The sequence below is a fragment of the Cyprinodon tularosa genome, unplaced genomic scaffold, assembly GCF_016077235.1.
Source record: "Cyprinodon tularosa strain WSP-4 unplaced genomic scaffold, ASM1607723v1 ctg10, whole genome shotgun sequence".
NCBI classification, from domain to species: domain Eukaryota; kingdom Metazoa; phylum Chordata; class Actinopteri; order Cyprinodontiformes; family Cyprinodontidae; genus Cyprinodon; species Cyprinodon tularosa.
This window is the reverse complement of record NW_024037782.1, coordinates 1,386,030-1,410,596: the sequence shown is the minus strand read 5'-3', so window position 1 is coordinate 1,410,596 and position 24,567 is coordinate 1,386,030. Positions and strand designations below refer to the sequence as shown.

The 24,567-nt window shown below is 37.4% G+C and overlaps 1 protein-coding gene across 1 annotated transcript in view; it reads left to right on the top strand.

Moving 5' to 3' along the window:
• kif5ab (kinesin family member 5A, b) overlaps positions 1-24,567 on the top strand; it is a 131,810-nt gene that overhangs the window by 29,799 nt on the left and 77,444 nt on the right. Inside the window, 4 exon segments of the mRNA XM_038295753.1 lie at positions 15,980-16,067; positions 22,507-22,580; positions 22,944-23,048; positions 24,096-24,144. Of these exon segments, the coding sequence (XP_038151681.1) occupies positions 15,980-16,067; positions 22,507-22,580; positions 22,944-23,048; positions 24,096-24,144 (316 nt within the window).

Sequence of the window (24,567 nt, the reverse complement as noted above, 5' to 3'; positions counted from 1 at the left end):
AAAACAGTTCTATTTCGGATACTGAAATATTTGTATAAATGTATATACACAAAATAGGGTAAAATAGAAATGAAATTATTAAATAACAATTGAGTCTTGTGTTCAATTCAGCCACACATTAAAAATATTTTTAAAATGTTTGTTTTGAAAGTGGAATAAAATGTAAATATTGCTGTGCAGTCTCTGGATTTTTGTCGAAAATCCAGAGACTCACACCAGAAGGGTGTGAGATGGGTCTAAGTGGCAGATTTTGGTCTTAGAACTGGAGGTAGCAAGATGAAGAACAGATGTTAATGCACCTCTATATGAAAAGGGGCCTGAGTATGGAAAGACTTCAAGAATAGTTATAAGACTTAGGCACTGATCTTCAAACATTTTGAGTATATTAAAATACATGCAAACCTATTTGCAGAGGAAATCGCCAAAGAAGGTGCAGAGTGATTTCCGTGTCCAAATCAACTACCAGCATGGACAGACTTTTTTTTCTGTGTGGACCTTCACAAATATACAGATCATATCATATGTTATCATATCATATGTTGCATTTGCTCCATAACTGTGTTATGTAATGAAGCAAATGCAAATGCAACTTTTTTCTGCACACAAAATGAGTTCTCAAACCTCAAAGTAATTGCAGGGGCAACTTTTAGTTTGAAAGATAGCTTAGAAGACAGCACTACATCGACATGTGGTTTGCAGAAGAGGACCTTTCAAACCCGGTTCATGCATGCGTGGCAGATACTCACCAGGCAGGAGACGTAAGATTGACCTGCCTCCTCCTTTCATCGGGGATGGGGGCCAGAGGTTCTTCAGATTGTTGAGACAGCTGGAGGTGGCCGTTGGGAGGAGTAGGAAGGACTGTTGGGAGACGCGGGCTATGCCTATGAGTCTGACAAATTCTCCAGCCACGCTCCAACGCATTATGGAGTTCATCCTCAGGGGCCTGCCATGGCACATTTGTACAGTATATTTTGATGATATACTGATTTACAGCTGTACATTGATGGATCATCTCCTTAATATGGATGAAATCCTTTTCAGGGTCCAGCATGGGGGCCTGAAGTTGAATCCCACTTTGCCAGGGACGATGTCGTGTTCCAAGGCCACGTAGTCTCAACGGATGGTCCCTTCCTGATCTATGGAACACAGACAATATTAGGACATGGCCAACTCCCCGCACACCTTCAGAGTTTAGGGCCTTTATGGGCATATGCTCCTATTTTAGGAGATTTGTGTGCAATTTCTTATAATACTCCACACCACTGAACTGGCTAGCAGGGAAGAATGTACCATTTGAGTGGTTGGCTGAGTGTGAGGTGGCATTCACCTACCTTAAGCAAGTGCTCACATCCTCTCTGGTGGTGCCCAACTTTGCACTCCCTTCAAAGTTGTACATTGACGCCCCTAAAGACTCTGTTAGGGCAGTGCTGGCGCAGGACAAAGAGGGCTGTGAGTATGTGATAGCCTATGCCAGCCAGGTTGTGAAAGCAGAGTCAGTTCTTGTCTATTCACTCTATGGTGGTGGATCAGTATTGAAGTCACTGCAGAGTGAGTACCCTGACATAAGTTCTGTGTTGACATGGTTTGAGCAGGGCATGGTGTGAGACCCTTGTAAACTCCCCCCAGGAATACTCGTGAGCGTGAGGAAGCTTTGAGTTTCACCATCTGTCTATGGCTGAGACGTTGCTGTGCCGCACAGCATTCCCTGAAACCACAGGACAAAAACAATTTCAGACTGTAGTCTCTGATTCCATGGTGCTGGAGCTCCTTCAACAGTTGCATGGGAGGCCAGCGGCTGCATATTTCTGTGAAGTGGGTGGCCGCGGACATCCTGGAGCTGCCTATGGCATCTCGGGGAAACAGGTATTTCTTAGTGGTAGAGGCCTACTTTACAAAGTTTGTTTCCCTGTATGCTTGCCAAATCAGACAGCACACTCAGTTTTACACTGCCTTTTTGAGTATAATGTGTTGGTGCATGGGTTCCTCGAAGTTCTGCATAGTGATCGATGCTGTCAGTTCATAGCAAAGGTGATCGAGGTCCTCTGCTAGCTGCTGTGGATTAAGAAAACACTGCCTATAACCCCAAACTGTACGGCATGGTGGAGCGTGATAACCAACTTTGATCGGTCAACTGGCTAAAATGTTGCTTTCTTAAGGCAGTGAATGGGACACATATGTGAAGCCAGTTGCCTTTGCATCAGACATGGGCAATGTGGAGTCAACAAGTCATCTCCATGTCATGTATTTAATCTACCCAGGCAATTAACCAGGTGAGTCCAATCTGCACAGGTTAATTCATGGTGAAGATTAGACTCACCTGCTTCAGTGGCTGGGTAGAACAAATACATGACATGGAGATGACTTGTTGACTCCACATTGCCCATGTCTGCTTTGCATATAACTCTAAATATGCCTGCACCTGGTTTACCCCGTTTTACCTCATGCACGGACATGAGCCTCAAATTCCTGCAGACGTGCTAGTGCCTGCTAGTGACCTCGACTCCCCGGGTACTGGATCTCAACAGAGCAGCTGGACTCTGCGTTCAGCACCGCCAGTCTTAACTCTGCAGAAGTTCATGAGAGAAAAAAGGTTTACTATGGCCAGGGTAGCCGACACTGTCCTTATATGGAAGGTTTGCTGATATGGCTTAATAACCCCCCGGAAAGCCGTATAACGCTGGCACCGCACTGGAAGGGCCCATATCGAGTCGTGCTAGTGCTGGTTTCTGGTGGTCTGCACTAACGTACCACATTGTTAATGCTCTCGACCCAACTGATTGAAACTCTGTGGCCCATGATTACAGACTGAAACCAGACACACTGCATTTGCCTGCAAGCACAGCACAGCGATCTGCCTCGGGCTGGTGACATGGACATTGGACTGTGTAGGAACTTTCCAGAGCTCAAGGACATGTTTTTGTAACAGATTTGTGTAACAGCAAGGTGGTACCTAAATGTTTGATGCTATGGTTTTACATTTTACCACTGTTTAGAAGGTTTACATTCCACGTGATCTGTTGGTTACGTTGATATATGTGTAGTCTATATTAAGGTTCTGCTGAAATCTCAGAGAATAGGAAGTAGTGGGGGTATTTTCTTTCCCAGGGTTTTGCAGATACAGTTTTTCTGTGTCCCAGGTTCTTTTCAGATGCAAGATGGAAGTTTCTTGTTGAGGGGGGGCATGTGTAACAGACTGTTCTGTGTTTGTATGGAAAGGAAGGTGTGTCCCTTTCAGTTGCCGGAGAGCAAGTTTGCTGGGGTTCATGGCAGCGGGAGCACGTTTTTTTGGTGTTGACTTAAAAAAAGAGAATAAACAGAGTGAAGCTGGGTTACCACTGAATACGCTGTCCCATCTCCTGTCCTGTTCTGTATATATACATATAGTATAGTATATATAGTATTAAAGAACCCAGAACGCTCAGCTACAATATCATTGATGTTCTTATTGTGTTTAATATTTTGGGTGTAACAAAGCATACCTGATCCTAAACAAATTAATCCATGGGTGAGGAGGATACATGTAAGTTCTGCCCCCAGTAGTCAGCCGACATACATGATACTAAACAAAAGGTTCAAGCTTGCAAAAAATTCTCTAGGGAGAACCATTGAACCAGTTCATTTATCTAAAAGTAAGAAACAAAATGTTACTAAAGCAGAAAGTGACATACAGCTATGAACTGCTAATCCAAAACTGAACCTGTCTAGTGGAAATAGAGCCAATCTGAGTCCAAATCCAGTTGTAAGTGGTCCACCAAAGCTCTCCACTTGGAGTACAATGTGCCAAGATTTTTCTTTTTTTTTTCTTTTTGCATTTAGGCTGTTTAGATATGTGAGCAGAACATCAGTGCAGGTATTGCTACCTTACATGGAGCTTAAGCAGCCGGGCTGCTCTTTTCACATACTCTTGTCATGCACCTGCTGGAGGAGCTGCTGCTTATCCAAGGCTCCACCTCTTCTTGTGCCATTGACAGAGAAAAAGTTTCCCTGCTTTGTCCTCAGTGCACTACTTATTCCCTTTGAAAAAACTTGCTTTATCGCTTAACCAGTAAATAAATATCTATTATCACTTATCACAACACACTCCATAAAAAGCATTTTTCTTAGCCAAAAAAAGAAATAAAATCAGGTGTAGGTGTTAACTGTTAAGTCTGAAGTTTTGTTCAAGTGAACCGTAGTAAATTCATGATTTAAAATGTGCTTTGTCTTTCTCTCTACGCTATAACTAATGGTTATGTGCAGAATTAATTACAAAAGGCTCACTGGATTTATACAGACATGAAAAGACACTTTTTTTATCTATCCTTTTATATGTGATCCCTGTGGAGCTGTATTCCTGTGAGAAGCTGTCTGGGCTCTGCACTTGTTACCAGTGCATAAATCAGTTATCTTTCAATTTTACACAACCATTAACCAAATTCTTGAAGAAAACAATTAATGTTTTGTGTCTTTTTACCATTTTTCTCCCAATTTATTGAATTTTTTTTTTGTCTCTATTTTTATCTTCTTTTCATCTTACACGATTTATACTCGTATCGGTTTTCTTTTTCTTCACACTTTCCTGGCTGGGCTTGTTAGTCCTATTTTGCTCAGTTTCTAAGCCTCTATCATGACCTGCTTCCTTCCACCTCGGATTTGAGAGGAGAAGTCAATGCGTCAAGCACTGAACAGTGCTGCACAATCTGTCCATTTTAAACTATACTCTAATTTGGCTACTAATGATATAGTATTTGTTTTACAGCATGGCATTAATACAGAATTTTTCCTTTAGGAATCTGAATAACGACCTCTAATACTTATTGACCTTTTTATCCTCCACCAAATCTCCAATCAGCATTCCTTCTTCCTTCTACTCTAGATTCTCCTCAGTAATTAAGACTTTCTTTTGGAGGAGCTGAAATGGATTTCTAGGGTGTTGAGAACATGACTGTGAAAAAAATTGAGAAATCAATCAAAGGAACTGCTACTGGGTTCAGCTGTACATCCTCTATCTTATGATTTCCTCTGTTAAACTAATATCCACCAGTTTAGGGCCTAAATTATCTTGGCAGGTAAACCTCTAAGGTTAAGACTAGTGATTAAGTGTAAAGAAGTGCAATGATCTGATTTGGACAATTTTGCAAAAAAAAAAAAAGCAACAACAAACAAACCCCCAAAAAAATCCACCACCTCTTGATCTTTGCATTCAAACTTAAGTAGCTCAACTCTGCAGCATGGGGCTGTTTTGCCCTCGAGGGGTATATTGGCAGTCAGCTCTGCTTAGACTTGTCAGCAGAGGGTACAGGAAATTCAATAATGTTTGGTAATAATGTGTGACTGGAGTCTTTTGCAGTTGTGTGTGGTTTTTCTGTTGCTGGATGAAGCACTAATGATGCTGTTATCAGTGACTCCTAGCCTGATTAGCTTGACAGATGAGGCTGACTGCCTTAAGTCCTCTCTTCCTGCCAGTCCAGCCGTGGTTTCATGCGCTTTTACGTGTGAGCAGAATGAGAGATGATGAGAAAGTGACGAAGGCTGATGCATTGATTGATTAAGATACGGCCATGCAGAGTCTTATACAAAGAGATTGTAAAGGAAAAACAGATTTTGTCCTCCTCTGCAAAACATTAAAGCTCTGCAAACCAATAAAGGTGAAAAGTGTGTTAGAGGTGGAGGGACACATGCTCAATCTTATTTTCATCTTATCCAGCTCTTTCCTTACGATATTTATCTATGTAGTGGGAGGGAAACCTGTGGTAATAAAGGCTTAGACTGCAGATGAATCCACCCTAATGGTAGATGTATGGGTGGAATCGTGCCTGTATTGTTCTCTTATTCCCAACTGAAAATTCACCGCATGCTGGAGGTGTTTTACCTTTGAAAGTGTCCTCTGCTGAAAAAAAAAACAAGAAATCTGACCGAAGGTGGATCAGACATTAAACACCTTGTCGCCAAATGCCCTCATATTGCCAAGGAAATTATGTGTATTCTCTGGCAAAAGACCTAGAAAACCTGAGAGAGAAAAGGTTGCAGTGGACACAAGCCGCGGTGTAATGAAGCAGATGACTTTGACACAGCAAAATAAGGTTAGCAGGCTAGCTGTTTCTTACCACAACTGATTTATTATATGTGACCACAGTCCAACTTTGACCTTTTTTTTTGTTCACTGACAGAATTGCTGAATTGAGACAGTTTTAGGGGTCATTCTTTTACTACATCCCTTACCTGCTCTGCCCACAGATTTGGCCGTAGGTTGAGGGTCATTGTTCATTTGGAAGACCATCTTGAGCTCCAGCTTTGACGTCATGATTATTGTCCCACAATGAGACTGTCCTTTTTCCACACAATGTTAGTTTCTCATAATGGCAGTTTTTGCATAGGGCATCAGTCTTACCTGCACAAAAAAAACCTATGTATATAAACCTATATACCTGGTGCTGCCATCCACATATTTAAATGTTGGGATTGAGCTTGCAATCTCCTAAATTGAACGACCTTAAAGCTTGGCCAGCCCTAACCATTTTGAATTGTATCAGTTACACAGTTAAGGTAATAGTGATATGCAAGAGTTGTTTTTGTGAACCTGCCACTGTTGATCTGGGATCTCTTACAGCATATTTCAAATTAACTATATCACTGATTTTATTCTTTAAATACCTACAACTATTGTATTCAGTACAATTAAGTACATTTTATGTATCACAACTTCAGAACACAGGTCATTTAAAGGCTCATTACAGAGAAAATTCAGTAAAATCATATAGAAAATTTATTAAAGTTTTGCAATGAAAGCATGCCGATTGCTTTGTCAGTGACTTTGCATGTAGCAACAAATGGCCTTCACATGCATTGTGATGTTAACTCTGCAGCAATCTCTCACAAAGAGCAGGCATGGAGCGACAGTTGAGAGGAAAAACTCTCCTTTAACAGGCAAAAACCTGCGGCAGAACCAGGCCTCAGTGTAAGTACCCTTCTGCAAGGCTGACAGGAGGACAAGAAGACAGAACAATTTGGATAAGGGAAACTAAGGGTTCAATTTAATTCAGTTTTTTATATAGCGCCAATTCGCACACTTTACAGTTCACCAGGCACTTTACAGTTCACCAGATTATACAGTGAAATTGATTCAAAGTTTTCTACCTAAGGAAAACCAGTTAATTGCATCAACTCATTGACTCGAATGCAATCTGTCACACTAACCATGCTTGTAGCGCCATGGGAGAGGAAAAACTCCCTTTTAACAGGAAGAAACCTCCAGCAGAACCAGGCTCGGTTTGAGCGGCCGTCTGCTGAGGCCGACTGGGGTTCAAGGAGACAGAAGCAGAGATACAAAAAGCAACTGTAAAAGGCGACGCCGTCCATGAAACACACAGCCAGGCAGACGATCCCTGAGCCAACTCCCATGTCAGAGGACGAAGATAGCACATCCAGCCGTTCACAGTCAGAGAAACAGGACTACAGTAAAAAACAGGCAGATCTCGAACATTCATAAACAAAGGTGTTGATGACAGCAGCACAGCCGACACTTCTCAAGGATGGAGTCAAAGCCAAACAGGAACAGATGAGGCAAAGCTACTATGGGAAAAAGCAGAGAGAGCAGAACGCTAGAGATTCAACTAACAGATTCTGCAGAGTGGGAGAGTAGAGATAGAATGAAGCAGAATGATGAAATAATTTTTGCTATATACATATATATATATATATGTATGTAGAAGATATATATATATATATATATATGTGTGTATATATGTGTGTGTATATATATATATATATATATATATATATATATATATATATATATATATATATATATATATATATATATATATATATATATATATATATATATATATATATATATATATATATATATATATATATATATATACACACACACACAGGGCCGGATCTATCAAAGGTTTGCGTGTATAAAAACGTGAGCTATTTCACTGCGCACGCTAAAAAATGTACAAACTGATCTATCAACAGCGTGCTAAAAGGATTTGGTCTTTAAAACGTGCTAAATAGCGCCTCTTATCCATTTAGTACTTTTTCTGCAATGAATATGCAATATGGGGCGTTTACACGCAAAAGTGCGTCTTGTGGGAGGAGAACATGTAAATATATTAATTTAGCACTCGCAAAGTGATTTATCAAACCTAAAAACAATTTTGCTAACGGTATCTGACTCTGGGCCGGATTTATCAAGATCCAATTTTGCGTGCAGTAATTTGCGCTCGCAAACTGGAATTTTGCGCGAGGGGCTGAACCATGGTTTGCGGGTGATTTAACAAGAGTGATTGCGTAACTGGTGGAAGGTGCAAAACTGTTGGAGACGCCCTATTTAAATGATGGTTTTGCGCGTTTTGTGGTTTGCGGCAAAGTAGTTTGTAGTCTGTACAAACTAGTGCATTAAGAAATTTAAATCTTACAGCGACCCCCAACAAAAAAAATAAATAAGTAAATATATATATATATATATATATTTATAAATTGGCAACCTTTATTCCCTAAGGTGGTATGTGCTGCATAAAAAAAAAACAAAAAAAAAAAACAGGTGTTTTGTATTGGCCTGTGACTGTGGATGAGATCCCCGCAGCATTTGGCACGTTGCTCCACAGGCGCAGGGGGAGAACCCCGACCCCGTCGGACAGCACTTCTGAAAAAACGAGATTGGGAGATCCCAGCTCTCGCTGCAACCGTACGCTGGAATGACCCAGATGTGAAAAAGTGCAATGTTGCAAGGAGTTTTGTGATATCTGGTATTGCGTGGGTCCTCCTTGTGGCTGGCTCCAAATTCATTCGGAGTTCCCCCAACAGCTCCAAAATGGCAATGCTGGATAAACGATATGTTTGGATGATCGTTTCCTCTTTCATTGCAAAAATATTCACACGGAGTGAAAAAATGCGTTCTCTGCGTCTCCTTGCTTCATTTCGATTGGGAGATCCCAGCTCTCGCTGCAACCGTACGCTGGAATGACCCAGATGCAAAAAAGTGCAATGTTGCAAGGAGTTTTGTGATATCTGGTATTGCGTGGATCCTCCTTGTGGCTGGCTCCGAATCCATTCGGAGTTCCCCCAACAGCTCCAAAATGTCAATGCTGGATAAACGATATGTTTTGATGATCGTTTCCTCGTTCATTGCAAAAATATTCACACGGAGTGAAAAAATGCGTTCTCTGCGTCTCCTTGCTTCATTTCGATGTCTCCTTTTTGCGACAATAACCACTGCCATGTGTGCGCAATTACGCATACATACCATTTACACCTTCTTTTGAAACGTGTTAAATATAGAGTCAGATACCGTTAGCAAAATTGCGTTCAAGTTTGATAAATCACTTTGCGAGTGCTAAATTAATATATTTACATGTTCTCCTCCCACAAGACGCACTTTAGCGTGTAAACGCCCCATATTGCATATTCATTGCAGAAAAAGTACTAAATGGATAAGAGGCGCTATTTAGCACGTTTTAAAGACCAAATGCTTTTAGCACGCTGTTGATAGATCAGTTTGTACATTTTTTAGCGTGCGCAGTGAAATAGCTCACGTTTTAATACACGCAAACCTTTGATAGATCCGGCCCTCTATATTTAACACGTTTCAAAAGAAGGTGCAAATGGTCTGTATGCGTAATTGCGCACACATGGCAGCGGTTATTGTCGCAAGAAGGAGACATCGAAATGAAGCAAGGAGACGCAGAGAACGCATTTTTTCACTCCGTGTGAATATTTTTGCAATGAACGAGGAAACGATCATCAAAACATATCGTTTATCCAGCATTGACATTTTGGAGCTGTTGGGGGAACTCCGAATGGATTCGGAGCCAGCCACAAGGAGGATCCACGCAATACCAGATATCACAAAACTCCTTGCAACATTGCACTTTTTTGCATCTGGGTCATTCCAGCGTACGGTTGCAGCGAGAGCTGGGATCTCCCAATCTCGTTTTCTCCCCCTGCGCCTGTGGAGCAACGTGCCAAATGCTGCGGGGATCTCATCCACAGTCAGCCAATACAAAACACCTGTTTTTTTTTTTTTTGTTTTTTTTTACTGCAGCACATACCACCTTAGGGAATAAAGGTTGCCAATTTATATATATATATATATATATATATATATATATATATATATATATATATATATATATATATATATATATATATATATATATATATATATATATATATTTATTTATTTATTTTACTTTTATTTTTTTGTTGGGGGTCACTGTAAGATTTAAATTTCTTAATGCACTAGTTTGTACAAACTACAAACTACTTTGCCGCAAACCACAAAACGCGCAAAACCATCATTTAAATAGGGCGTCTCCAACAGTTTTGCACCTTCCACCAGTTACGCAATCACTCTTGTTAAATCACCCGCAAACCATGGTTCAGCCCCTCGCGCAAAATTCCAGTTTGCGAGCGCAAATTACTGCACGCAATATTGGATCTTGATAAATCCGGCCCACACAGTATATACTTTTCTTTTTGCATAATTTCTGATTAAGAAATTATGTGGTTCAGAGCCACCTGTACAAGTACTAGTACTTTTCTGGAAACACCTTCAGTCAACCCCTTTTTTTTCTTTCTAACTCTGCTGTCAAGACCTTCACCATTTGACACGCTCATTGCTGCCTTTAGAGTCTGAGATTGACTTTCTGTGTTCCTTTGCACTTTGAAGCTTGCACATTCTGACCTTGGGGCAACTTTACAGTATTTTTTAATGCTTTAAATTTCCGTAAGTTCTTTTTGACTGTAGATGATATTGACGGATAAACTCTGGGTGGTTATGAAATGGTCTTGATGTGCAGTGATTTCACTAATAAAAATTTTGTTTGCCTGTTAACTTTCTCTGCAACTTTCTAAGGAAATAAACTACACATTTTGAGTCCTTGAAAGATTTACTGTCATTGTCTGTCAACTTATGCAGATGGAAACGTGAAGAAAAAATTAACTTTTAATTAATTAGGCCACTGTTGCCCAATATAAAAGCCTTGGACTTGTTTTATAGAACACGGTTATTAAATATTAAAAGTGATGTTTAGTCTGTTCAGTATTTTTTGTGTTTTATGATTAACCCTTAAAAATAGTACTTAAGATATACCAAATTTTGTGCCAAAATTAAGAAAGTGTTATAGCAGAAAACCTGTCTGAAGATACAAATAATATATTCAGCCATACTTGAAATCCTTTGACCAAAGCCATTAATCCACCAGTACAACACTATATCATATTTGTATTACATCCTTCTTGGAAAAGAGAGTTCATTTAATTATCAGTCATTCTGACAGATAATTAATTAAAGTTATGTTGTGACAAGTTGACAGTGGGTATATTGTGAATTTAAAATATTTTGGATTATATTCAATTCAGTAGTCTAATGTGTAAGATGCACTAAACACAAATGAACCACCTGACCAATAATGTTAATTTAAAATATACAAATGACATTTTTTTTTTTCCCAGAAAATCTTTTGTCAGACTCTACATTCTCATAATTTGATTTAGTAAAGAAGATTAATTTAGCAACTGGAGACCAAAACAGATTAAGCTGGATGTTTTACATTACGACAAAATATTATTGCTTCTGGAGTTGAATCTATTTAAATCTCAGAATCTAATTCATGTGAATTGTCTGCTAAGCATAGATGGGATCTTAATTCAGGATTTTCCACTGCAACCCTTCATCTCAGTTTTTGTTTCTTGTTGGCTCACTTTGTTTCCTTACAGGATTGCCCTTTTTTTTTTTTCGTTTTTGGACAGTGGAATCCATTTCCATCTCTCTTTTTCTTTTGAGGAACCATCTGCCATGATGTCCTGATTATCCTGATTTACATAATCTGGTTTACTGTCCTGACTTGGTTTTGTTAAACTCAGCTTTCTGCTTTAACAATCATTATTTTATCACCACAATTCACGTTCCCCAGTCTCTATGGAACAGAGCTGCAGTTTGTTTTTTTTGCCTCTGTCTGTCTCCTGCTGTCTTTTTGTTTTATGCCAGACAGTGGCAGTTTGCTGGCTGGCCGGGCCATGTGGGTGTTTGACACATCACACAATGCTGAGGCCCACGACCAATAGCTGTGTGTATAATTTATCATATATTTTATTTCCTTTTGCATGGGTACACAGATGCACCCTTGGCTTCCTGCTGTAGTTCTCTCCATAAGTATCTGGACACACAATTGAATAGATATATGTTAGGTTATACAAACAAGCAAATAAGCTGTTGTTTTTATAGCGTGCTCTACCAAGAGATAGGGACATATTGCACAGATAAAAAGCTTAGATATATCTAACAGTTGTATGCTATTATATTTGTGCAGAGCAGATTACTAGTAGAGGCAAATCATATGATTGTCAAAGGGTAGTTTTTCCTCCAGCATATACAACTGATTTATTCTATTCCATCCAAAGACAGCAGATAATTCCTCCTCAGTCTTACCTCTCACCCCCTCCCTCTGTTATTTAGCTGGGTTTGCATCGGTGTTGTACGATTGGCTCTTGGGAAAAAGAGCTATCCTAATCACATCTGATGGAAGGCTTGTTTATACCTGCAGCTGTGATTACAGTAACATCTAACAGCTCAGCTCATTAAGAGATGCCAAGTAGAAACTATAGAAAAAATGAAGGTGGGATTTTCTCAAAATGTCTCAGTGTACTGCTATGAACAAATTACTTTATATAAAAAACCTTTAAAAAATGGCCTTTTACATGGGAGGTCATTCTGATAGTCTGAGACATTTTACCCTTGTCTATTTCCTATGCACACAATTGATTGCTGAAAAGCCCTGCATGGTGAGAATTCAACATCTGGCTTCTGTTTACAGATTATAAAAAGATTTAGGTATTTCTATACCATTTTGTTAAATGCCACACATCATCTGTAGGTTGTCAAATAGATGTTTATATATTTTAAATTAAATTTGAAATATGTGGATTTAACAAGCACATTATAGATTTTTAATAAGGACTTTGTTATTACAATTTTCTTAAGTACTGGTATACAATTGAATGTGAAAAATATATATTTTTGAGATTAAATCATTGCAGTATTTACTTCATCTAATTATTTTATAACCTTGTGTAGAAGTAAATAAATAGGTTATTTCATTGTCAGCCTTTCTCACTGAAGTCAAGCTTACTACAGGTGTAGATAAGATAAGTTGCTGTGGATGTTATCCAGTTAAATTACGTCCAGTTAAATTATGTGCTTTTCTACTATAAATATATATATATATATATATATATATATATATATATATATATATATATATATATATATATATATATATATATATATATATATATATATATATATATATATATATATATATATAAAAATATATAATGATAAAAAAATTAGAATCAATTTATTTGTAAAAATATGCTCTATCCTGCATTATACTATTTAACTGTTTTAGTATAGAAACCAGCAACAAAGGAAAACCATGAAAAGCCATATAGGATGATAAGTTTCTTTTGAACAATAATCTGTTTTCTTTCTCGTTGCTACTTCCCCACAGTTTTATGAAAGAAGAAATATTGATCTACTAGTGTCCTTTCTTCTTCATACTGTCTCAGCAGAGTCAGTTTAGAGCCATATTAGTGTGTACTTTTTAAATAACAGCTTTATTACTCTGACATGCTTTCTGTCACTCACCCAAAGTGGATTCTGCTCTTTTTTCTTTTACTCTGCAGGGTTGTATCAGCTGTGACCTTTTACTCTTTCTCTTAGCATTACTAAGAGTTTGAAATTGCACAGGCAGGTTTCCACCATGAATTGACTATGGACAACGAGATAATGTGATAATGTTGTGGTGATCTTTAAAGAAACTCCCTGTAATGCAGTAGAAATGGGCCTTATTGTACCATAGTGGCAAATTTTCAATAAAAAAAAAAGTTTTGTTCTTTTAGACTAGGTGTAATGATGAGACAGATTGGGGACCTTAAGAATTAGACTAGACACAAACATGAACTTTAAAAAGATTTATTAAAAACAAAACATCTGGATAACAATACACTGTCAGCAACAGGAACCACTAGAAGACACAAGTTAGTGGCCGAGATGAGATTTCAGCAAAATTCAGAAAAAGAATTATCTATTATTATTATAGGATTCTGGTGGAGGCATGAACCCTTTTCTTTGGTTCCTTAGCGTTAGCGGACAGCAGTGTCAATGCAGGTAAAGGAGTGGCTTCCTTCATACGTAGTGGCAACCACTGACAGAACTTTGGAGGTAACTAAACTAAATTAGGGCTAGGCAGATCTCGTCAGTCAGATTCAGAAAACAGGTTTGGCAATTTAGTATCATTCAAAGAAAAGCAGATCCAGATATGAGGCTTGAATCTGTGGTCAGAGAATGAAAGGAAATTCAGAACCATGGAGATCGATTCAGGAAAAACAAATCCAAAGGCCTCAGAACTTCAAGAAAATCCAGAAAAGGCAAGATGAGACAGGGAAATCAGTAAACAAAACAAGAAAATATCAGGCAGGAAGACTGGCAAGGTAAGGCAAGAACGCTGTATATCTATGCGTATGGTGGCTTTCAAGGATCTGGTATTAACTATATAACCTGGAGAGGTTTATAAACCTCAGAGAGAAGGTGAGCTAAGTCGGGCTGATTGGGAGTGGCCGTCGTTATCAGAGGTGGAATGAATATTCACTTAGCTTGGCAGTAAGAAGCTGAGCAGAACGTAAATATTGGTGAACGGTTAGGACAGAATCATAACGCCAGGTTACTGAGAGATTTATTTCAGATGCAGCATGATGTGGGTTGCATGGTATGTACAGCTTTAAAGCTTATAACTACACCCTCACCTTCTTTAAACTAAAACAGCTCATTCAGATTTATGTTTGAATATAAAAAAAAACAAACACAAAAATTACATCTAGTTGTTTTTTTGGGTTTTTTGTTGGAAATAATCACAAGGAACATTGGCTTCTAAATATAATGGCTGAAGGTGCTGGGGGTTGTTTGTTTTCTTAAGAGGGCATCACAGAATCTTTTCTTAACCAGTATGAGAGGTTGACTGAGCACAGGATTAATTGGTTATTTTGACAGATTTATTTGTACATGGAGCCTTAAAAAGTAGTTATACCTATTTAAGTTTTCATATTTTGAAATCCAACAGCTGCAAACTCTGATGTAGGTTATGGGGATGTTATGTGTAGCATGCCTTAATAATTTATAATTGCAGCAGGTTGTTTTAAAACTCATAACCTTGACCTTCCACTTTACCATGATGCACTGTGTTTTGCATTTCTATCTAAAAAATGAGGTTGTAATGGCTGTACTGCTTGAGATAATAAGGGGGATGAGTACCTTTTCTAGCTTAATGTGATCTATTAAATGAAAGATAAATTGGTGCTCTGCTCATGTTTTTTCAGTTCCTTACTAACAAATGAGTGGATTTCTGGTTGCGAGTATAAATAATTCAAAAACCAACTCGCTTTTCTTTTTTTTTTTCCTTCTTGCTTACTTCCTTGCATGCAGACTCTGGTTTCAGGTCATCTGTTTTCATCTGCACTCTCTGCATTTATACCCCTCTGCTCTCCTCCTCCAATCCATTTCTTCTTTCCAATGCATCGGTTCACTCTTGAAGACCTTCAACGCTAGCTCTAATAGCTTTACCTCAGAGTGAATCTCTGTCGGTCTGGCTGTCTTGAGGTCGAGCAGTCTTTACTTAAAGTTTGCCCCCGCAGCACTCCAATCAAAACACATGCTGCATAAAATATATGTAGAGATTTATTCTGCACCTTCTGAAAATAAGACATTTCACACAGATTTTGAACAACAAAGCATAAAAAAAAATCACACTAAATATTGCATTCTGGTACATAGGTTTTGATGAAATATAGATATGAAATAAAAATTAAAAAAAGTACCTTCTTTCCAATATATACATTTTTACAAATCTAACAGATTTTTTTTCATAGGATTCATTTTAGCCAGTCATTACTCTCTGTCATAGCTCACAATATGTTTTTTTGCCTTCCACAGGGGAAGTCATATGTGTTTGACCAGGTCTTCCCTACCAACACCACGCAGGAGCAAGTCTACAATACATGTGCCAAACAGATTGTCAGAGGTGAGCAAACAAAATGTTTGTGCCTTTACTCGTTAAGATGCAAGAGTGATACAAGCGCTGAAGGAAGAAAGAAGAGACAGCCGACCTCCTTGTATTAGCATATCCTCTCATTCTTGATCTTTGTGTTGGCATTGACAGTCTGTACCTCTGTCAGTGATGTATGCAGCAGCAGCATCTCCTTGCAGCAAACAGGAAACCTATTTTCATGACATTTTAGTCACATGTGTATGGGATTAAAATAATATTCAAACAGATTCAAAAGATGCATATTATTTTAACACTAAAGTATAAAGAAACTGCAGGAACTATATTAAAGAATTTGCAACGTGTTTTTCTTTTTCTTTCCCAGCACAACACTCTTTAACCTTGCACAGTCATTGAGTTTAATTGCTTTCAGGTGGGATGCCATTTTTTTCAATAAGGGTGTGTTTGGCTGAAAAAGTAATTAACAATTCAATTAAGCTCTTTATCAGCTGATTACCACATAGCATGAGGCAGGAACGAAATGTAAATTAAATAGATCAAAACTGTTAAATTTGAAGTAGACAGCATCGTCTCTGAGAGAGGAGAAGACATGGTTTACCAGTTCTTACATTTCCTATATTTAAACAACAGATTATTCCTTTATACAAGTTAACAGAAACATGTTGGAGGGGAAGAGGGCTGAAACAACATTAAACTGGATAAATGGATTTAAACATGGCAAATGGGGCAAGCACTGGGACAATTTCTACAAAAAGATTCAAATGATAAAGAGATAAATATCTTCAGGCATATTTTGACTGTTTTCTCCAGAATATGTTTTGCCAATAACTTAATTTCTGCAACATTATAGGGAAATTGCTTGTGTGTGTGTTTTTTCACTCTGGGGTCCCCTACTGGGTTGGCAATAACAATTACGACCCCTGGTACTGAGAGTTCGCCCTTCCCAGAGGTTTGTTGCTTCTCTCAGCATCACTGGTTTGAGGAAAAATACCTTTTTCAGAAGCAGAATCCAGGATCAAATTATTAGTACTGGAAGCATCAACATTGTAATGATATCAGACTTTTTTCTTAACATTTATGGCTCAAAAGTCAAGTATTGTCATTCCAGCCTTTATAGAAATCAGTAATGTGCAGTGAGGCCTCAAGCTCAACAATATGAAACCAAAATAATATAATACAAATAATTTAGCTTAATTTTTATCGACATTTTTAGTTGTTTTTAAAGCTTTCTATTATGCTATAACAGACAACATATCAAGAAAACTATTTTATAAAAGGGTCAAATTTAAATATTGTTTTTCTATTTTGGCTGAAATGACTTTATTTTTAATAAATAAACTGAAAGCCATGTATGAGATTACCTTTATTTTTACATGAAGTCTACATGAAGGAAGCAGGTCTTATTATTTAGACTTTTACTGAAAACCTCCAGTCCCCAACCTTCATGTTGGTGATGTTTAGTCTATGCTGCCTATTCAATAAGAAATCAATGTGTGTAGCTTAAAACTCATTTGGGTCCCACTTAGATTGAAAGTAGCATGTCCAGATGCTTAAAGGGGTAGAGTTATTTATGCCTACAAAAAAAGACCAAAAACCATGTGATCAAGATAAAATAAAGTATATACACAAAGTGTGCATTCTGATGGTGTTTTGATAATTCTTTGTGAGCCTAAATTGAATTCCAGCACCAAACATGATGTGTAGACATAAACAAACCACCATGTTCACAACCTGCCAGTAGTACTTGCAAAACTAACAGAAAACTAGATGGGAACAATTGAGGCAGCTACTTAATAGTACCCGACGAGTTTGATAGCCCTACAATGCCTCACGAAAAAGCAACATCCAGACATAGTTGCAGACCAAGCAATATTAGTTCAATTAACTCATCTGCAGCAGTTATAGTGAATCTTCCCTGGAGCGTCCTATCAGAACATTATGTGAAAAGTAAATTCTTATTCTTGTCTTTTTTCTGGTGCCAGGTCCTTTAATGTTTGCAGGGAGATGCTCCATATCTTCTATAAGTCTGTTGTAGACTGATTTAAAGTGTTGATTTGGAGAAGCTCAATAAGTTAACAAAGAAGACCAGCTCTGTTCTAGGAACTCCTCTAGAACCTCTAGAGACAATTTCACAAAGAATAATTTGTGAAATTAAATGAAGAACATTATGGATAACTCTGAGCATCTAATTTCCCTTTCTGATAAGTAAAGCATTTTTTTTTGTATTTATTTAATCAAATTTTTGTACGTAACTGGAGTGAGCAACAGGCATATAAGTAAAACTATGTGACTATGACCCTTTAAGCTTTTGAGTTGGTCTGCTTCTCTGAAACTTCCTTTTAAGACTGTAAATCCAATTTAAAAAATCCATTTATTTTTAAAATACCAAATTGAATGTACACAGCAACCTGGACATGCTTATGGAGCTCCGATATCAGTGAAGCATGGTATTTTTTGCTTCCCTCTGTCCATTTTCACAGTGGATTTGTAGTGGGCTAGAAAGATAAAACAATTATCACGAACAATTATAAAATATTAAGGACAGGTTGTGGAACTTCAGTATGTTTTTCACATATGTAATAAAACTTGTATATTGGCGATATAGAAAGACAGCAATAGCATTCAGTTATGTGTGACACAGAATCACCAGAAGTGAGGCTGAGCTATTTCCTGCCTCACTTCACCTCCAATATCATATTTTTACATCGCTGATTCATTTATTTAATGATGTTGACCAAAGAAAATTCACACAGAAAACTTTTTTTAACAGTCAAGTGGAAAATGTTTTGTTTTTGTCATTGAATCATAAAATGTACTTGTCATGGTGATGGGTGAGACGCTGCCTCCCCTCCAATTTAAGCCTGTTTTGTTGGTGTCATGCCCCTGATGACTGAGAGATGGCACGGGCATTGTGATATTCACAATTTATAAAGTATGTTATATTTTTGACATTTAGGGAATGTAAAAAAATAAATAGAAATAATAAATAATAATAAACAAAAAACTGTAACAATTTAATAAAAACAAAATCATTCAGAAAAAACTTTTTCAGGAATATTCAACAATTATCATGCTATTTCACATAGACAGGAACCTTTTCTACAGTATCCTGGCTGAGCCCTGTTTCCTGAAGTGAAAACTTTGCTTTGATGCTGTCATGTGAGAAGCATAGCTTATTATTAATATAAAAGAAAGAAAGAAAGAAAGAAAGAAAGAAAGAAAGAAAGAAAGAAAGAAAGAAAGAAAGAAAGAAAGAAAGAAAGAAAGAAAGAAAGAAAGAAAGAAAGAAAGAAAAAAGGAAAGAAAGAAAGAAAGTGAACATGACCTGGCCTAAAGTAGGGGGTAGAAGCAATCTAAGCAGCAGCTGCAACAATCCACAGTATCTCTATTTAAAAACTGTGAGCTAAATCATTAATTTTCCACATAGAGACAGTGGTGTAGAGTGCTTCCCAAGCTATCAGAGCTCATAGTATATGTATAAGGAGACAAATTGTGAAAGGACCCAGCTGTGCTTGTTGTTTTGAGACTTGGGTAACTTCAGAGATTTGCAAGCTGTACTTTAAATGTAAACTACACCTGTCAGACTGTTGGAAATGTTCTATATATTTCATTTAGAAATAAGGTGTGAGGGAGGAGGATAAGAGCACTGAACTGCTGATTAGGTGTCTATGATTTTATAGCAGTCAGAGTATAGCTTTCAGACTTGAAGCCTCAGTGTTATCAGTGAAAAGCACAGATGTTGGATTTTATGTTGCAGAGTATGTTGGATGACACTTTCTAAGATAATTCTTGAAACCTATCCTACTTTACCTACCTCCTCTCAAGCATATTTCCATACGCTTTTAGCAATATTAATGGTCTCCCCTAATCTCTATTACTGATGCTAGTCCCACAAATACCAACATTTATAGATATAAATGCACATTGTGACAAAACATTGTTATTCAGCTGTGATACGGATTGTGGTGACATCAGTCGGTAGAGCAAGCCTATTAGTCAGGAACTAAGTGCAGTAATGTCATGCTTGACCTCACATGGAAATGAGGATTTCCAAATTTTCAACCACATTTTAATGAGACATAGGAGCTGTAGTGTCAGAACACAACTGGATATGTTTCCTTACAATGCTTTAAATCTGTAGAAAATCATTGATCGCACTCAACCTAGTCTTTAAATGAGAAACATTAAGCAGCCTTAGCAAGATTGAAGTTTCTATTTTAGGATGAAAAGTGTTTGAAAAAAGAAAAAATCTAATCAACACCAGTTTGGAGTGGCTGAAGGAATTTGGCTGCCTTAAAGGTTTAGTAAGATTTTGTGCTGACTTAAAACATTATATTATTTAACAATGCAATTCATACCTGGGAAAAGAGTTTACATAATAATTTTTCACACAATTATTACCCATGAGGGTTTAAATCAAAGAAACAAACCCAAGAGCTTAAATCCTGTTTTTTTTTTCCACGTCTCATTTTCCCTCTATGTTTTTTTTTTCTTGTTAGGGTTGTATTTATTCTTTACCTTCAAAGCATGAAACTGTGGTGAACTAGGGCATGATATAAAGATTGATTTGGTGCACAAGATTGCTTAGAGTGAGGGATTACCTTGAGGGTTGAGGAAAGATGAAATTAAAGGATCAACATGGGCAGCGGTACAAGTGTGGAAAATTCTGGGTAAGCATTTCCCAATTTGAGATAGAGATATTTGACAGTCGTCAGAAGGAATCAGAAATTAGAAGAAGGAAATCAAGAAAGGTTATAAAACATACCGGAGGCTCCCTCTCTTTTGTGTTTTTTATTGTTCCACCTTAACATATTAAAACAATAAACATCTCAGCTCATGTGTATATTTAATTTCATTCTGTTATTGTTTAATAGCTGACGTGGTGCTCTTCATAAACAACTGCATTTTTTATTCCAAATGTTATCTATATTCCTATATTTATTTGTTCTAACCATATGTTAGCTAGTTTATGTGCAGAACTACATCATCAAAACAAAATTTGATTATGATTATAAAAATACTTTATTGTCCTTGCCAGACTTTCAAAATCCAGCACACAGTGCTCTACAAAATAAAAGCCTTTACATTATATAAAGCAATTGATTGCATCATAGGACTCAATATGACCCAACCCAGTTTTGGAAAATAGATTAGGAAAGCTTTTCCACAATACACCCTCCTACAAATTTTAAAATAATAGTCTCACATTTCCAATCTAATAAAGCCTCTATTAATCTAAAAATAGGAAAACATTGTTATTAAAAAACGTATAATAAAATAAGAGAAGTGAGTGGTATGGGCTGTTGAGGTACCATGGCCATCTACGTCACCATAAATTATGGAAAATTAAGTAGTCAAAATATATTGAGATGTAAGTCACCCGCAAGATGTGGTGGCACAAGCTGCCACAAATGCAGTCCCAATCAAGCAATCAAGGACTGTTCCAGTTGTCCATTAAAACACCAATACAATTTCTCCTTTTTCTCCAGTAAGAAAATTCCTGAGAAAAACAAACAAAAAACATATAAAGACAGAAACTGGAATGAGTCAAACCTAAAGAGCACAGATCCTAACATGCATGCAAACAATAAAGCGGCATTGATTAAAACTGTAAAAAGACTACTTCATAGTTGTTATGAACAATGTCATTTCTCTTAACAGATTATTGGGCTATTTTATTGCGATGAAGTCATACTTGTGGGGTTTTTTCTTTCTCTTATCCTCTTATCCTCAGCAATGTTCTCTCTTGTGTTTGCTCTCAAATCTCCTGCTGACTTGGTATCCGGCTTCAACCACTGAACTCATTATTTTTGCTTTTTGTTTGTGATGTTCTCACCCTGACCTGCGTGGAAGTGAGGGAAGACATGTTGTTGTGTCTTCAAAGTCCTGCACAGACAGACAAGAAACAGGGGAACAGGGTTCTGCATGGTTTCAACTCAGAGCCTTTCTGATTTGTTTGTGGTTCTCTGCACTGTGGCCAGTCATGCACAATGATATGTTTGGCTTTTTCTCCGCTGGTTTATTTGTCTGTGTCAGCAATATGACATTCAGCAATGTGGGTTTTTTTATTACCTCAGCTGGTGAATTTGTTGTTGTGCATTTCTTTTCTTTATTTGTCATGGTTCCATATGAATGGAGAGAATAAGGTTGCTGCTGCTGGTTGCAACCTGATTGAGTCCCTCTTGGTGATGCTAAAAGCTTCAGGTAGTTGTTGTTTATTGTGTGCAGCCACAGAGGCCGTTCAGGATCCACTCAAGCTTAAATACCACATATTTCACGGTTAACATGAGGATCAAAGGTCAAATAGACTGATCTTTCTCTGGGCACTCCTTCTCTTCTTGATTACATGTAAGCACAGCTGCAGCTCAGGTGCCATTTTTTTATTTTATTTTTACCTATTTGTTATTTTTTTCTCCTTCTCTAACATGTTTTCCTCCTTTTTTCTTCGTTTTAGATGTACTTGGTGGATACAATGGGACTATCTTTGCCTATGGGCAGACCTCTTCAGGAAAAACACACACCATGGAGGTGCGGTATTCCTAAATAATTCAAAGACAACCCTTCTGTTGTGGCACATACATGCACGCTACCACACAAGCTTGTTACTTTTTTTCCTTCCTTCATCTTTGTCATCTTCTCCTCTGCCAGCAATCATGGCAGTATACCCACCTTCATCACAGCCACCATCCTTTATCTCTCAATCCTAGTCTTCTGTGGGAACCATCTTCTTTTTCAACTCTCCCTGGGAAACTGCTCTAGCCCTCTTCAAGTAGAAAAATCCCCAATGTTCTCCTTTTATGCTGTTCTTTCAGTTTAATTCCACCCAGAATGTTTTTCTTTTATCAAGCTGTTCATTCGTATGCCGTTATAGAGCCTTTCTGTGTCCTGCAGGGGAAACTTCATGATCCCAATGCAATGGGAATCATTCCCAGGATAGCCCAGGACATTTTTGAACACATATTCGCCATGGATGAGAACCTGGAGTTTCATATAAAGGTTTGTGTTGCTTTGAATGCATTTCTGATGATGTATGTGAGAATGTTGTCTATTGAATCTTTGATTATCTTTCAAGATCTCTGATGTAATTTTTTTTTTGCTAATAAAAAGCCAAATGAGTTACACACTCTGTTTAAATGTTATAGACTTGAATTATCAATTATATCAGTTACTTAAGATGCTAAATAAGAAAAAAAAAATCCTTTACTAAATATTCATAATTGTATAAAGTTTTAGGAAAAATCCCAAAGTTTTCTTGATTCTGAAGTGTGAATTGTGTCATAAAAGCAGTTTAAAGACAGCAGGTTTTTGTCCCCTAAAGAAAACTAACACTAATGGCACACTAATGCTCTATAATATTTATACTCAGATTAAAATCAGTGCTATTGATTAAGGTGTTTCTCTGCCTAATCACACATTATTTTAGGGAGTGAGTCTTTAATAAACTATTCTAAAGGTGATATTATTTTAAACAGACTATAACTGACCGTATGCACTGTTGAACAACAAAAGACTCTAGGCTGGGGAAAGTTTTGCCCTCCCCCAGGTCAAAGACCAAAGACAGAGCTGCAAGGGGAATATTTTAGATCAAAGGTATCCATGTGTGAGAATGGCACAGTCAAAGTTCAAATCTACTTAGAATGAAAATCCATGGCAAGATTTAAAATTGCTTTTCGGAAGGTCACCATGTCTAAGCTCGAACTATTCTGCAAAAACCAATGGGTAGAAATATTATTCTAGGGGAGCAAGTCTCCTATTCAATGCATACTGTATATCTCCCAGGTTTTTGAGACTTTATGGTGTAAAAAATAAATGAAAATAATGCAGAAATTTCCCTCCACTTCCCAGCTGTGCAATTTATGCCAGTCTATTGCTTAAAAATTCCAATAAAATACATTAAGATTTGATATTTTAATAATATTTCAAAGGTTTGGGGTATTTTTTGCCTCACACTCTCTTCTGCCTCTCTGAACTTGCAGTATTAGATTCCATGTTTGACTGCCAGGGAGAAATACTGTGTTTTTTAAGTTTCTGGCTGTGTTGCAGGTCTCCTACTTTGAGATCTACATGGAAAAGATCCGGGATCTCCTTGATGGTATGCTTTATGCTTTAGATTAAAGAGTTCATTTTATGCAGAAGGAAAACCTTTAAGTTGCTCTCTGGGGCATGAGGAGGCACACAAAAAATGACTGCAAAGAAGAATCAGTACATTTTCCTTGTGATGTGTTTTAAATTTGCAGTCAAATGCACTTTGGTCTTATCATGCAATGTATTAGCAATTAAATGGCTCCCACAATAACAATAAATATTATATTAATTGGACAAGAAATTAACATTTTCTGCTTATTTGGTTCAGCCAGAAGGGAAGAAAAAGTGTTTTTTTTACCACATCATTGCAGCTTATATGGTATTATCGTATAGAATAAAAATCACATAAAATCTGTTAAATGATGGAGAGCCTTGGATGAAGAGCTGTAAGCACGGTTCCTTTGATTACAATCTTTATGGGCCTTCAGAC